The sequence below is a fragment of the Globicephala melas genome, chromosome 6, assembly GCF_963455315.2.
Source record: "Globicephala melas chromosome 6, mGloMel1.2, whole genome shotgun sequence".
Classification (NCBI taxonomy): Eukaryota; Metazoa; Chordata; class Mammalia; order Artiodactyla; family Delphinidae; genus Globicephala; species Globicephala melas.
Genome location: NC_083319.1, coordinates 13,614,247 through 13,627,381, shown reverse-complemented (window position 1 = coordinate 13,627,381; position 13,135 = coordinate 13,614,247). Strand labels below are relative to the sequence as shown.

Genomic DNA, 13,135 nt, shown 5'->3' with positions numbered 1-13,135 from the left:
TAAGGAACCAAAGGATAAATAGTTATTACCTGGAGACAGTAGGCTCTGAGCAGCTTAGCCCTCTGACATTTGCTGTGGATTCTGTGGCCTGCTGTTAGGAGAGGGGTCTGTGCTAGAGTTGTGCATAATGTTTTTGAATCATGGTAGCAGGGAATATTTTAGATATATGGAAAGAAGTGATTGACAGCCAGACAGCTATAAGTGAATGTGGTAGACACTTTTAGAGGCATCTACCAAGCTCACAACAGTATATCCTTCTCTGAGAACCTCCCCAGAGTGTAACCTACCCTCCAGTAAACCTACCCCATGGCGCAACTGCCGGGAGCATGAGTGGATGCTGTGCCATATGGGTTTTCTTTTCCAGGAATTTAGAGTTTTGAAGGAAGAAATCTTGAGTGTGGAGTTAGTTGGAGCTTGGTCATATTTGAAGACCTTTAGGGGAAGTTTACAATTTTCAACTGTAGAAGCCCTTGTACTTCCCTGGCTCTTGCTTATGGCCTGGTTGTAGTGATGTGCTAGTAAATTTTTACACAGTCACCTCCTTAGAAAGATGCAAAGGGAAGGGAAGGGAAGGGGATGGAACCCTGATTTCTAGTGTTTGCTGATTCCCATGGTGCAAACATTCCCACCATGACCGATATCAAGCTACCACAGTGAAGTCACTGAACAGGGTTGGGAAGTGTTGCACACAACACGTTCTCACAAGCAGGTATGAACCAGCTTCAGTATACCACTGTCTGGTTGCCAACTCTCCCTTGTATTTAGTAGAACTCTCCAGTAGCCTCACACTAATCTCCCTTTTGGGTTTATACAGATCAAGGGGAATATCTGTTCTTTGCAACCAAAGTATCTTTAACTAAGACACCTAGCTAGCATAACCACCTTTTATTCTGAACACAGTCAACTTACTAAAAGTGTGTTCTAACTTTGGCTGATTTTTAAATATTTATAGCTATATTCATTTATATGCAAAACTCATATCTATTTCTACAAATGTGCAGTCCTCGCCAGGTCCGGAAAAGACTATTTTTAACCCTTTTTGATGTTTTCATCCTAAGCGGTTGCTTAGGATAACAGTGTTGTCTTGGGAAATTCCTGCCCTCTGGTGTCCAGTATGGGGAACTACTTTTGTCTGAGCTGTGAAATGTAACAGGGGGACTAAGACTAGGTGAGTTCGAAGCTTTCGGCACCCATTAGGGACTATTCCCTGGGTATAGACAGGTGGGTATTATGCAGATTGGCTCCCCACGTTTCTTTCTTCATAAGGTTCAAGGGAACTTTACACCAGGTTTCTCAAGCTCATCACGATTGACATTTTTTTTTTTTTTTTTTTTTGCGGTACGCGGGCCTCTCACTGTTGTGGCCTCTCCCATTGCGGAGCACAGGCTCCGGACGCGCAGGCTCAGCGGCCATGGCTCACGGGCCCAGCCGCTCCGCGGCATGTGGGATCTTCCCGGACCGGGGCACGAACCCGCGTCCCCTGCATCGGCAGGCGGACTCTCAACCACTGCGCCACCAGGGAAGCCCACGATTGACATTTTGAGCCCGATGATTATTTGATGTGGGGCCTGCCCTGTGCATTGTACGATGTTTAGCAGCATCCCCGGCCTCTGCCCACTAGATTTGCATAGCAACCGCCCCCCCCACCCACCCCCGCCAAGTTGTGACAACCAACAATATCTTGAGAGATTGCCAAATGTCCCTGGGGTCGGTGCAGGGGTGGGGCGGGGGTGCGCAGCAGTGTAGGTGGTTGTACAAAATCATCCTGGTTGAGAACGACGGCTCTACTCTGATGGAGTAAGCTCGTCCCGTGCATCACGGACCTTAAGCAGCACTGAGCTCAGTAGGTTAGGGTACCCGGTTAGAGCCTGAAGCTCAGACCTGGACTCGAGTTCCCATAGTGATAGAAAAGCATCTGCTTTGTAGTAGGACACAGAGTCCACAGTCAAAAAAAAATTTTTTTTAATTAAAAAAAGCACTTCTTATGAGGCATGACGGGAGTGGATGTAAGGATTCATTCGTTAAGCAGCACCTCTGAGAGAGGTGATGTAATGGGTGCTGGAGCTGATGCAAAGGCAGACTATGGTCCTGCCTTTAAGGAACTCACAGTTCTAGAAGGGTTCAATGGGATACTTGCAGTTGTAAGAGAAACCCCGATTCCAAGTGACTTAATAATGGGACCTCATTGGCTCACACATTCGAAAAGTCCACAGGCTTTAGGTAAGGCTGGAGCCCGTGGCTCAGGGCTGTCATCAAGGACTGTGGTTCCTTCGGTGTCCCTGCTCCTCCTGTCCTATTGTCAGTTTCATCCTAAGGCTGACCTCCCTTGTGATCCCCAGAAGTGTTCGTGGCTTCTAATGTTACATGTGTCTGTATTTCCAGTAAAAGACCTGAGATTCAATTTGATTGCATTAGTTTAGATCACCTGCCCACCCCCGAATCATTCATTGCCACCAGGGGGAGGGAAAGTGTTGATTGGCTTAGTCTGGGTCACTTGGTCCAGCTATGGCACTAGTTTCCATAGAAATCACATAGACTCCATAGAGGAGACCAGGCTTCGCTGGGGAGGGAGAAAGAGAGCCACAGATGCTGGGTGAATGTGCAGCCCTCAACCAGCCAAAGCCCTCTCAAGCTCTTTGCTGCTTTTCACACAGGCTCTGCTATGAGATTTCACCCAGTCCCAAGGCCTTGGCACCATTTGGGTGGGTCTCCGTGAAAGTCTCATCACAGTCCTCTGTGCTGCGTGTCTGCTGCACCTCCCTCCGAAGCCTCACTCCATCTCCACTCGTCACAGTGATCCCCTTCTCTTCTCGCAAAGCTCAATTCAGAGGCAGCCCCTCTGAGGCTATTTCCACCTCCCAGACATCCTTTCCTCCTCTGTAGCCCCTTGGCCCTTGAACTTTCCTGGGCCTCGTATTGCTCAGGTTCCATTTGACTTTCTCCAGCGTGGCTCCAGCATGAGTTTAGACCTACCTTCTGCCTCTGAAGAGTCTGGGTCTACTAAGTTCTCTCTCTTTAATTCCTAAGACAAGGATTGAGAGCTTTTGGTGGTGATTCCCTGCTGTCCACAGATTTCAAAAACAGGATGGTTAAAGTGTGTGTGTGTGTGTGTGTGTGTGTGTATGCACATATGTGAGAGACAGTAAGGGAAGCAGACTGGAGCTGTGGGAAGAGCAAAGGATTTGGAGTCCGACAGTCCTGGGTTTGAATCCTACCTCTGCACCCTTATAGACCTGAGGCTTTGACCAATGGGTCCCCACTTGACCCAGCTTTCTCACCTTAAAAGAAGTATGCACTGTGTTGTACATTCATGCTTTCTGTGTTTCACACTTGTGAGTATGCTACCATGCCTGTGTTATTCATTTACATAAGGTACATTTAATAAACAGTGATTTAATAAATTCTTATAACTGTAAGTAGTGCCATAGCTATCAGTAAATCACATAGTGACTTTGGCTGAGAGAGAGAAAATGAGTCATTACAAGAAGGACAAGAGAAGTCAGGCCCTTCTAGCTTTACAGAAACTTCTCCCCCTCCAGCTGCATGGAACCCCCAGAGTGGAAGGAGGAGGCATGGCTGTCCCTTCCACCCACCCCCTCACCCAGCTTTGCCCTCTGAGGCACTTCCTTGGTATAACAGCTTATGAGTGCCCACTGGGCTTATAGCGGCCCTGCAGGCACAACGTAAAGTTGAGAATGACTGCAGTCTTTTATTTATTTTTACATGATCCATTTTAACTAATTTAATGCACTTGGGGCAGGTTTTGTGCAGAAAAAGTGGGAAGTGGTACGGGCCTAGGAGCATACCTAGCTTTTAAAATATTACTTCTTATGGCAAAAATTCCCCTTTATCAGATTCTTCTATAAAGCAGCATTCTCCTTGCTAGGAAACATGGCCCTCCATATGCATGGCGTCAACACATTTACCCTCATCAGCTTCTCTGGTGTGAGCTTCAGCTCAGTTGCTTCCCAGCTGGGTGGCTTAACCTTTCTGAACCTCACTTTGCACATCTACAAAATGGGAATAATTCTCTACTATGAGGGAATCATGCCCTGTTGCATATCCCATGCACCACACTACATCAGGCTGCTCCACTTCAATTTTTGTATTTATTATAAATACACCCACCCAGTCTTGCTGGAAATTCAGCAAGTCTCTCCCAGGGCTCCCTTGGCCAGATATATTCCCCAGAGGTCAGGACTAGTAACCACCAGATATGGTTATGGCATTGTTTCCTCCCTCTGCCCTTGTGCCCCACCCAGACCTTCAGGGGCAAGCCTCATTCTACTGGCACTTAATTACTTCAGCGTATCACTTTGGGAAGCTCTTTATAAGCATTCATTGTTACAAAAGTGAGGGAATCTCAACCATGTTCTTTCTATCTTTGTAACAGTGGACAAATTCTTAGAAGGACACAAGGACTATTTGGAATCTAAGTATTTAAAATTCTGCAATTGACAATTCTGAACATCTTTGGGAGAAAATGCACACTCCATGACTGGACCAGAATATACTGAGAAAATAATTTATTCAATTGTAAATCAGGAATTTTATTTATTTTTTTAATACTGAACTATCAATAACATCTTGAGTTTGTCCATTTGGAATTTAAGTGAATTATAAAAAATCAAGATTCCTTCAAAAGGAAACATCAGTCCTTTAATCTGAGGATAGGTCATTTCTTTGCTTTGGGACTTAAACCATGAACTCTCCCTACTCCAGAATGGACCCCAGAAAACTTGAGTTATAGAGAAGCAAGAGTCCTAACTGACCTGCAATCTCCTTTGTCTTTTACAAGGGCACTTCTTCAGGACTTTTGTTGGTCTTGTTTTGTTCTGCTGGGTTGTGAAAATTCTTGGCAAGAATTGAAGACTAGGAGGCACAGTGAAACAGTAGCGAAAATGGAGGTTTGATTTTATCAAAGAAGCCCATGGTGCTGAACATCAGGCCAGTGCAATGGCTCTTCAAGTAAATTGCTTGAAAATGGAAACCAGTGACCTAAACTGGAACACAAGCAAATATAACGTGCCTGCATATGTAAATGTTGCCTCCTAACTTCCTTTACGTTGAATTGCTTAACTTTAAATAATATGTAAGATTTCATAGCTTCTCTTAGAGAAAGGAATTGAAGGTTAAGCTGTTCAGTCACGAAGACTGGGTCTCCCATTGCCATCCCCTCTACTTTTGATATAAAATCAATGAACTGTTTTATTATACACATCTGGTTGTTACACTTCAGTAGTGCAGGTGGGGCAGGGGAAAACAAGAGGTTCCTTGATGTCAGCCCTCCAAGTTGGGGCATGATGGGCTGAGGGTTAGAACAGGTGGTGGCAGGATTTGCTGATGACTGACTGTCCTGAAATGAAGCCCAGGTCTGGGAAACGTAACCCCTTGCAAGCCTCTTCAATCCCCTGCAGGTCTTTGTCTACTCTGACACCACCCGCTTCCTCTGGCCAAGGATTTGAAGACTCAAGGTCCAGAGCACGGTAGACCCAATATGACTTGGCCAAAACAAGAAGCATCTTCTAAGACAACACTTCTCTTGGTGTCATAACGGTTGAGGAGACTGGAGACCACCCACATTGCCTCCCATTCAGTGCCTGGATCCATGCTGCTGTATTTATGTGCCAACCCCATGCCCTGTTCCCCTCAGAGGTGGCATTGCCCCCACAGTGATCAGCCCCATCTCTCTACTCTCTCTTTGCTATTTCATGGCAAACTTACTTTGAGGCTTGTTTTCATTTCATGCTGAGCACCCACTGGCTCATCCGATTCCCTGTGACTCCCAACCTTCGTCACTGATATCCACTGGGAGTCTTGACCAGTCTTTGCATGGAAGCCAAACAACGTCCTGATAAGAAAAGGACGTGGACTACAAATGGCCTGAAGTACTCTGCTGTTGAAACCACTTGAGGGTTGCCAAGGTTAACTGTGTCCTACTAAGAGTTCTCCTGTTTGCAAAGCAACTCTGTTGCTTTAGACTCAGCAGAGACAGGAAGACACTGAAATCAAGAGGACAACCGCTCACAGTTGTATCTTGTTGCCAAACATTTCCCTATGCATACTTTTCTCTGGTAGGTCAACTGACGCATGTAGAGTGTTTCTGGCTTTTTCTTTGCCCATGACAATTTTCTTCTTCTTTTTTTTTTTTTTGTTTAGCTGATAGTGTATCCCCCCAACCCAGAAAAGATAAGAAATCACTAGGAATTTACATCTGATTACCATAGGTTCATTCTCCCGTATTACAAGGCTTGAAGTTGCAAGGAGGAATAATACGTACTTGCTGTGTTGGTGTTTTGTTAGTATTTTTTTTTTTAAGTTAAAATTAAGTGTTACTTTTCCGAAGAAGTAGCCAGAATAATACTCTCTCAAATTCAGAAACCTACCGGCACAATTTAAAGTCAGACGTTATTCCTAACCAAATTATATTCTTTTGTCTGCCAAGATATCTTGACAAGCTTAATATCTGAAGGCAGGCCTATATGATAATCCCAGCAGTATTCTGGGGATAAGATTTTAGTGGGTTTGTTGAGAAGGAAATACTTGTTTAGATGGCTTTCATCATGCCACTCGGCTTCTATGTCATTTTTCTTGTCCTGGAGGATTCCCCTGAAGCACTCCTGGGTGATGTTTAGGACCTGAGTGGGTGTTCCCCCAAAAATGGCCGCATGGTAATAAAAATCCCCCTGGCCGAACGGAATGTATGCTGCGGACTCTTTCCGCCTCTCGTAGGTGAACTCGTCAGGATCTGCCTTGTACCACCAGGCCTGCAGCTGAGCCACCGACTGGCCCAGGGTCTCCAGCCCAAAGGTGTCTTGGAAGACCTGGTCCACGTCCATGCAGAAGAGGAAGTCGACCTCATGCTGGATGTGGGCCACAATGTGCTCCCCGATGGTCTTCATGCGCATCATGCTGATGTCCTGCCACCTCTTCTCAGGCCTGATCTCAAACACTTTGAAGGAACGCAGAGGACCCAGCTCTATCAAAGGCATCCTGGAGACATCATCCACCATGATGTAAAATATGACTCTGTGGCCAACCATGAAGAACTTATTAGCAGATGTTAAGAACTCCTCCAAGTAATGCTCAATGTATCTGAAACAAAGAAGAATGGGATAAATGTAACCTCTAGGATTTCTGCAGGAGGCGACATTCTATTCTCATCATCTTGTCTGTATTTTGCAGTTTAGGAAAGGAATTATTTTTCCCCCCATCCGAGACAAGTGCTTTCACACAGAGGGACGTTCCTGGCCACTCTCCACCATTCAGTCACTCAACTTTGGGGAGGTGGAGTGACTTACCTGACTGATGATTCTAGAAGGGTGACTGGGCATGCCCAGCCCCGCCCCCTCCTCTCTTACTCTTGGAAGCCGGCCAGGTGGAAAGAACATGTGTTCTCAACTGCTCTGGGCCTTGTACTGGTAGCTTAGTGGTATAGGCCCTGCTCCCACAACCAGAGGCTTGCAGTTTCTTGTGCTGTAGGTGCCTGGATGCCCAAGTCTTTCTAATTCTGTGGTTCAACGTTAGGAGGCCCAGGGCCTTCAGATACAAGCCACATTCTGCAGTATCGGCTTTAACTGTAATGAAGGTGATATTCACTACCACCTGCCTTACTTAGCCCCTTGTCTTATTTATCAGTTGATTCAGACTCTGGGCAGGCAGAGGGGGTACTAGTTCTTTTTTGTTCCTGCTTTATTGAGATATAACTGACATGTATCATTGTGTAAGTTTAACGTGTGCCAAGTACTGATTTGGTGCACACGTATTACAGAATGATTACCACTGTAGCATCAGTTAACACCTTCATCACATCACAGAATTATCATTTCTTTTTTGTGGCAAGAAGATTTGAGATTTATTCTCTGAACAGTTTTCAAGTCTATAATACAACATTATTAACGATAATCACCATGCTGTATGTTAGATCCCCAGAACTTATTCATCTGATAACTGCAGGTATGTACCCTTCAATCAACATCAGGGGGCACTAGTTCTCAGGCCTCCCTTGAAAACCCCAACCTATACTCCAATGTTGCTATTGCCCTACCAGATGCAAGAGTGACGTGACCCTTGGGTCATTTGGGGATGCATTAAGTCTAACCATCGCCACTCTCTTATCTTTCTCTGGGAACCAGAGAATGGGTTATGGGACATGGATATCCTTCCATATTACACATTCGCCCTGTGAATTTCCCTCTGGCCACCCCAAACACCAATCCATTAACCAGATACTGCCATTATAAGACCCATCCCAATACCAGAGCAAACAAGCTCTGATTTAACCTTATTTTAACTATCTCATTTCCTTTTTTAAAAATAGATTTTATTTTTTAGAGCATGTTTAGGCTCACAGCAAAATTGAGCTGAAATTGCAGAGAGTTCCCATATGCCCCCCCGCTCCCCTGTCCCTCCCACAGCTTCCCCAATATCAACATCCAGCACCAGGGTGGCACATGCATTGCAGTCGATGAACCCACATTGACACATCGTTATCAGGCTAAGTCCACCGTTTACATTCTATGGGTTTGGACGAATATATAACGACAGGTATCTTTCATTATGTATGGTATTATACAGAGTATTTTCACTGCCCTAAAAATTCTGTGTTATGCCTATTCATCCATTTCCCTACTCCAACCCCTGGTAACTACTGATCTTTTTACTTTCTCCATAGTTTTGCCTTTTCCAGAATGTCACATAGTTGAAATCGTACAGTATGTAGTCTTTTCAGATTGGTTTCTTTTACTTAGTAATGTGCATTTAAGGTTCCTCCATGTCTTCTCAAGCCTTGATAGTTTTTTTTTTTTCTTGCACTGATAATATTCCACCAGCTGGATGTGCCACAGTGTATTGATCCATTCACCTACTAAAGGACATCTTAGTTACTTCCAAGTTTTGGCAATTATGAATAAAGCTGCTATAAACATCTGTATGCAAGGTTCTGTGTGGACATAAAGTTTCAACTTTTTTGGGTAAACACCAAGGAGTGCAGTTGCCGGACCGTATGATAAAAGCATGTTTAGTTTTGTAAGAATCTGCCAGACCGTCTTCCAAAGCGGCTGCACCATTTTGCATCCCACCAGCAGTGTGAGTACCTCTTGCTCCACATTTTCGCCAGCAGTTGGTGTTGTCAGTGGTTTGGATTTGGGTCATTCTAATAGATGTGCAGTGGTATTTTAGCTATTTACTTATTCATTCAAAAAACATCATGTTTGGGACTTCCCTGGTGGTGCAGTGGTTGAGAATCCACCTGCCAATGCAGGAGACACCGGTTTGATCCCTGGTCTGGGAAGATCCCACATGCCGTGGGGCAACTAAGCCCGTGCGCCACAACTACTGAGCCTGTGCGCCACAACTACTGAAGCCCGTGCCCCTAGAGCCCGTGCTCCGCAACGAGAAGCCACCGCAATGAGAAGCCTGCGCACAACAAAGAGTAGCCCCCGCTCGCCACAACTAGAGGAAGGCCTCACGCAGCACCGAAGACCCAGCGCAGCCAAAAATAAAATTAAATAAATAAATTAAAACAAAACAGAACATCATGTTCGTGTCTTCTGTAAGCCAAGCTACACGCTATCTTGTGAAGCCATGGGGATGATAGAGAAGGGGAAGAAGGAGTGGTTGGCTTGCTTAACACAACTCATGCCACCCCCAGACTCATGCTCAGTGAAGGTGGAGTAAGTGTAATTTGCTGATCACACTAACGGCCAATTATGGTGTTTTGTGAGTAATAATAAGCGGCACCTCTTTTTGCTTTTTGGTTGCTGCTTGGATTCCCTTTTGTTACTACAAAAATAAACTGTGCTTTTAATACTGGTCTCTGGAAACCCCAGCGTTGACACTATTGATTTTTTAAACGGAGAGAATATATCGGAGCAATATTAAGAGGGACTTCAACATGGCTCTGGGGCTGGTGGCCAGGAAATTCTTCCATACTCTGGAACTTTAAGAACAATCTATTGCACCCTGAAGCCTGGGAGACAATCCCAGGGGAAGGGAGGGGGCCTTTGTGAGGTTTAACATTGTTTAGAGATTAAAGCACTGCGGTTGGCTCTGTGCATTGTTATTTGAAAACAAACCAAACATCGTACCTCCTAAAAGCCCAAATCCACTCTTGGGAGGATTTATTGCTGCTGAGTACAAACAGTCCTCTCATGCCCCCGAGCGGAGAGCACATGGATTTCACCAGGATATGTGATTTACAGTTTAGTTCTGAGAAGCTGCAAGGAGATGGCAGAAACCATTGTGGAGCCGCCGGCAACGTTCTGTTCTTTTTGGAGACATCAGGATTAAATCAGTCATCAGTGTGGCTGGCTTGTCCCCTCTCGTACCAAAGGATAAGGCGAGCTGAGCATCTGCTCCCGCCTCATAACAGTACAGATTCTTCTAGTAAAAATGTCAAAACTCCAGTCACCCTTCTCAATTAGAGATGCCGCCTAGGCCCCTGGGATCAGCACATTTAGTGATATTAGGACTTGATCAGTATGATGATGGCAATGGCTTCTGGGCTCTGGGTCGGAGGTCTCGGGAGAACACTCAGATCTTCACTCAGATCATCCTGGGCCTTCACCCCTCTTTGTACAGGCGAGAGGTCAACTTTCCATGTGGCTTTTGGAAAAGGTACAGTTGGGAAGGCCCATGACGGGGCGGGGGGTGCGGGGGGAGGGAGGAGGCTAATAGGAAAAGTGAACTTTTAATTTTGTTTTGGAAAAAAAAAAAAATTCAATATAACCCAAAAGAACAAAATGGGTTATATTGTATTTTAAACTAAGATTACAGCTACTACTTTTAAGTAGGAATGATTGCAGTTTGGGGAGCAATGTTCTAAACAAGGAAATGGAAGCTGAAACAGGAACCTATCCAACCTCTGGAAGAGGAAGTTCTGACCAGCCAAATCTCCTGGGGCCAAAGCCTCCAGGATGAATGGGGCAGGAAGCAGCCCAGGAACCCATGGAGGAGTGGTCAGCCATGCTGATGTGGGAAACCACCGCATGTAGGTCACTTCTCTCCCTGATCCTTGGTCCGGGGTCTTGAGAGCGTAGGAGAAACAATGACGCCCATTCGGGCTGTCTAACAGCTGGCATTTTTGGAATTTCCAGAGAGCTGTGGAGGTCAGGGCAGAGGCGGCTGTGGGCGTGCTGTAGACTCCGGGCTCAGTGGGTGCAGCAGACATTCTTACCTGCACCCGAGGCCCTCAATGAGGTGGGAAGTTGTCGACTCCCCGATCACTGTCTTGTTCTCAGCCTTTTGGGGCCTCAGCAGAAATGAGCCTGAAATGGTCCTATTACTCCATTCTCCTGTCTAACAATTCATACACGTCACGGACAGCCTCCGTACGCCCAGGGGACCCCTCGCCAACCTTCTGACAGTGGAACAAAAAAAAGTAAAGTCAGTTTTATTGGCAACACCTACCTTCCGACAGCAAAAACCGTCAAGCCCACGGTAATTTTCTGTTTGGCATAATAATTTTCTAGGATAGCTCTGCTGTAGGTGCCTTCCCACACCACCGGCGCCTTCCATCCGGTCATGGTCACAACCTCTGGGCGTTTACTGGTGACAAAACAGAGTCCATGAATCAGGATGGTTTTAAGGTAGGGCAGAGACGGTCTGAGGGAAAACGGGTCAGCCACGGCTTATGGTGACTGTCCTTGAATCCCGACTACAGTTTAACCTCAAACAGTCGGCTGGTGGTATGACATTTGCATCATCTTCTGGGTGAGGGACAGGAGACCCTGGCCCAGGTGTCTCTGAGGGCTGCGTTGGGGGAGCCTGTGGGGATCTTACCTGTACAACTCAAACCCTCTGTCCCCCCGCCTTCCTGCTTTCCTTGTCCTCGTCTTCCTTCTAAATCTCTCCTGCGGTCTCCCCAGCCCCTTCCTAAGCTTCCAGTGGCATCTCTGGGTGTTCTTCATCCCTGTGGGTGCCCTCTGACCCTGAGAAAGCCCTAGTGCTTGATGCAGGGGGACCAGAGAGTGCCACAAGAGCTGAAAGAGGAAGAAGCCGCTGTTTCAATTTGCATTTTGCTAGAAGGGGATCCCTGGGTTGGAACCTGGTTATAGGGCAAAAAGGGCCCCAGACTAAGGGGGTTCTGGTGTTTATCGTTCATTTGACAAACAAGGAGACAGTCACCCAGGAAAGAAGGGACCCTGCAGGCTGGGGTTCTTGCTCCGACCTCTCTCAGACCACGTGGCCTCTTTACTAAAGGCACAAAGCTGGGGGAGGTGGGAGGGGAGGATGTTCTCTGCACTCAGAACACTTGAAAGGGACTTGGCAGAGCCAACACAAACACAGGAAACAACGTAAGAGCAACGACAAAACACCAAACTGTGAAGAGTAAATGCAGAAAGGCTGAGTAGCAGCTGGGGCCCAGCCCGAGGCGGGTGGGGGGATGGGAGTGGGATGGCGGAGACTCAGCTCTGACCCCCATTTGCTCTGGAAGTGACTGTGCTTGCCTGTTGGGAAGTAGAAACTAAAACACAGTCATTTAGACTCAACCCCCATGGACGAAGCTGAGTTTTTCCAGTGAGGCTGGGCAAGGCTGGGTCACGCCCTGCTAACCCCAACTCCCAGTAGCATCTCACTCATGCCTCCTGTCCCTCTGTCCCCAAGCTCTGCACTCCTGTTCTGGAGCTGACTCAGCCCTCCCACCCCTGCCCTGTGCCCTGCTTCAGGGCTGCTTCCTTCTTCCCCACACAGTGAATCTCCTCCAGAGACGGGGAGGGACACTGCCAGGCTGCTCTCGCGGCCCTCCCCATCTTGCCTGGGGTCCCAAACCCCACCCCAGCTCTGCCCTCCCACCCCGGGTAAGACAGCTGCATGGCTGCATGGCTGCACAGGGAGAGCTGGCTCTTGGTTTCCTTCCACCATGAAAGAAGCTATTTTGGACTCTGCACCAACCTGTGAGACACTTTCACATACATTTTCTCATGTAGTCCCTGCAAAAGCCCTGCCATGTATTATGTTCATTGTACAGATAAGAAAACCAAGGCTCAGAAAGGCTTGTTAACATGTCCAAGGCCAAACAGCTAATGATGTAACTAACACACACTGGACACTTCCTATGGAACCAGGCACAGCACCAAGGGCTTCACCCTTCAGAGGTAGGTGCTATGTTGAGTCCCATTTTATCAATGAGGAA

At 46.7% G+C, this 13,135-nt stretch overlaps 1 protein-coding gene across 8 annotated transcripts in view; it reads right to left on the bottom strand.

Moving 5' to 3' along the window:
* Positions 1-6,128: 6,128 nt before the first annotated feature.
* GGTA1 (glycoprotein alpha-galactosyltransferase 1 (inactive)) overlaps positions 6,129-13,135 on the bottom strand; it is a 70,269-nt gene continuing 63,262 nt past the window's right edge. For all 8 annotated transcript variants that reach the window (XM_060300526.2, XM_030858792.3, XM_030858796.3 and 5 more), the window contains 2 exons: positions 11,410-11,547; positions 6,129-7,095 (listed from right to left, as the gene is read on the bottom strand). In XM_060300526.2, coding sequence (XP_060156509.1) covers positions 6,402-7,095; positions 11,410-11,547 — 832 coding nt within the window. In that variant the 3' untranslated portion in view covers positions 6,129-6,401. The remainder of the gene's footprint in view (positions 7,096-11,409; positions 11,548-13,135) is intronic.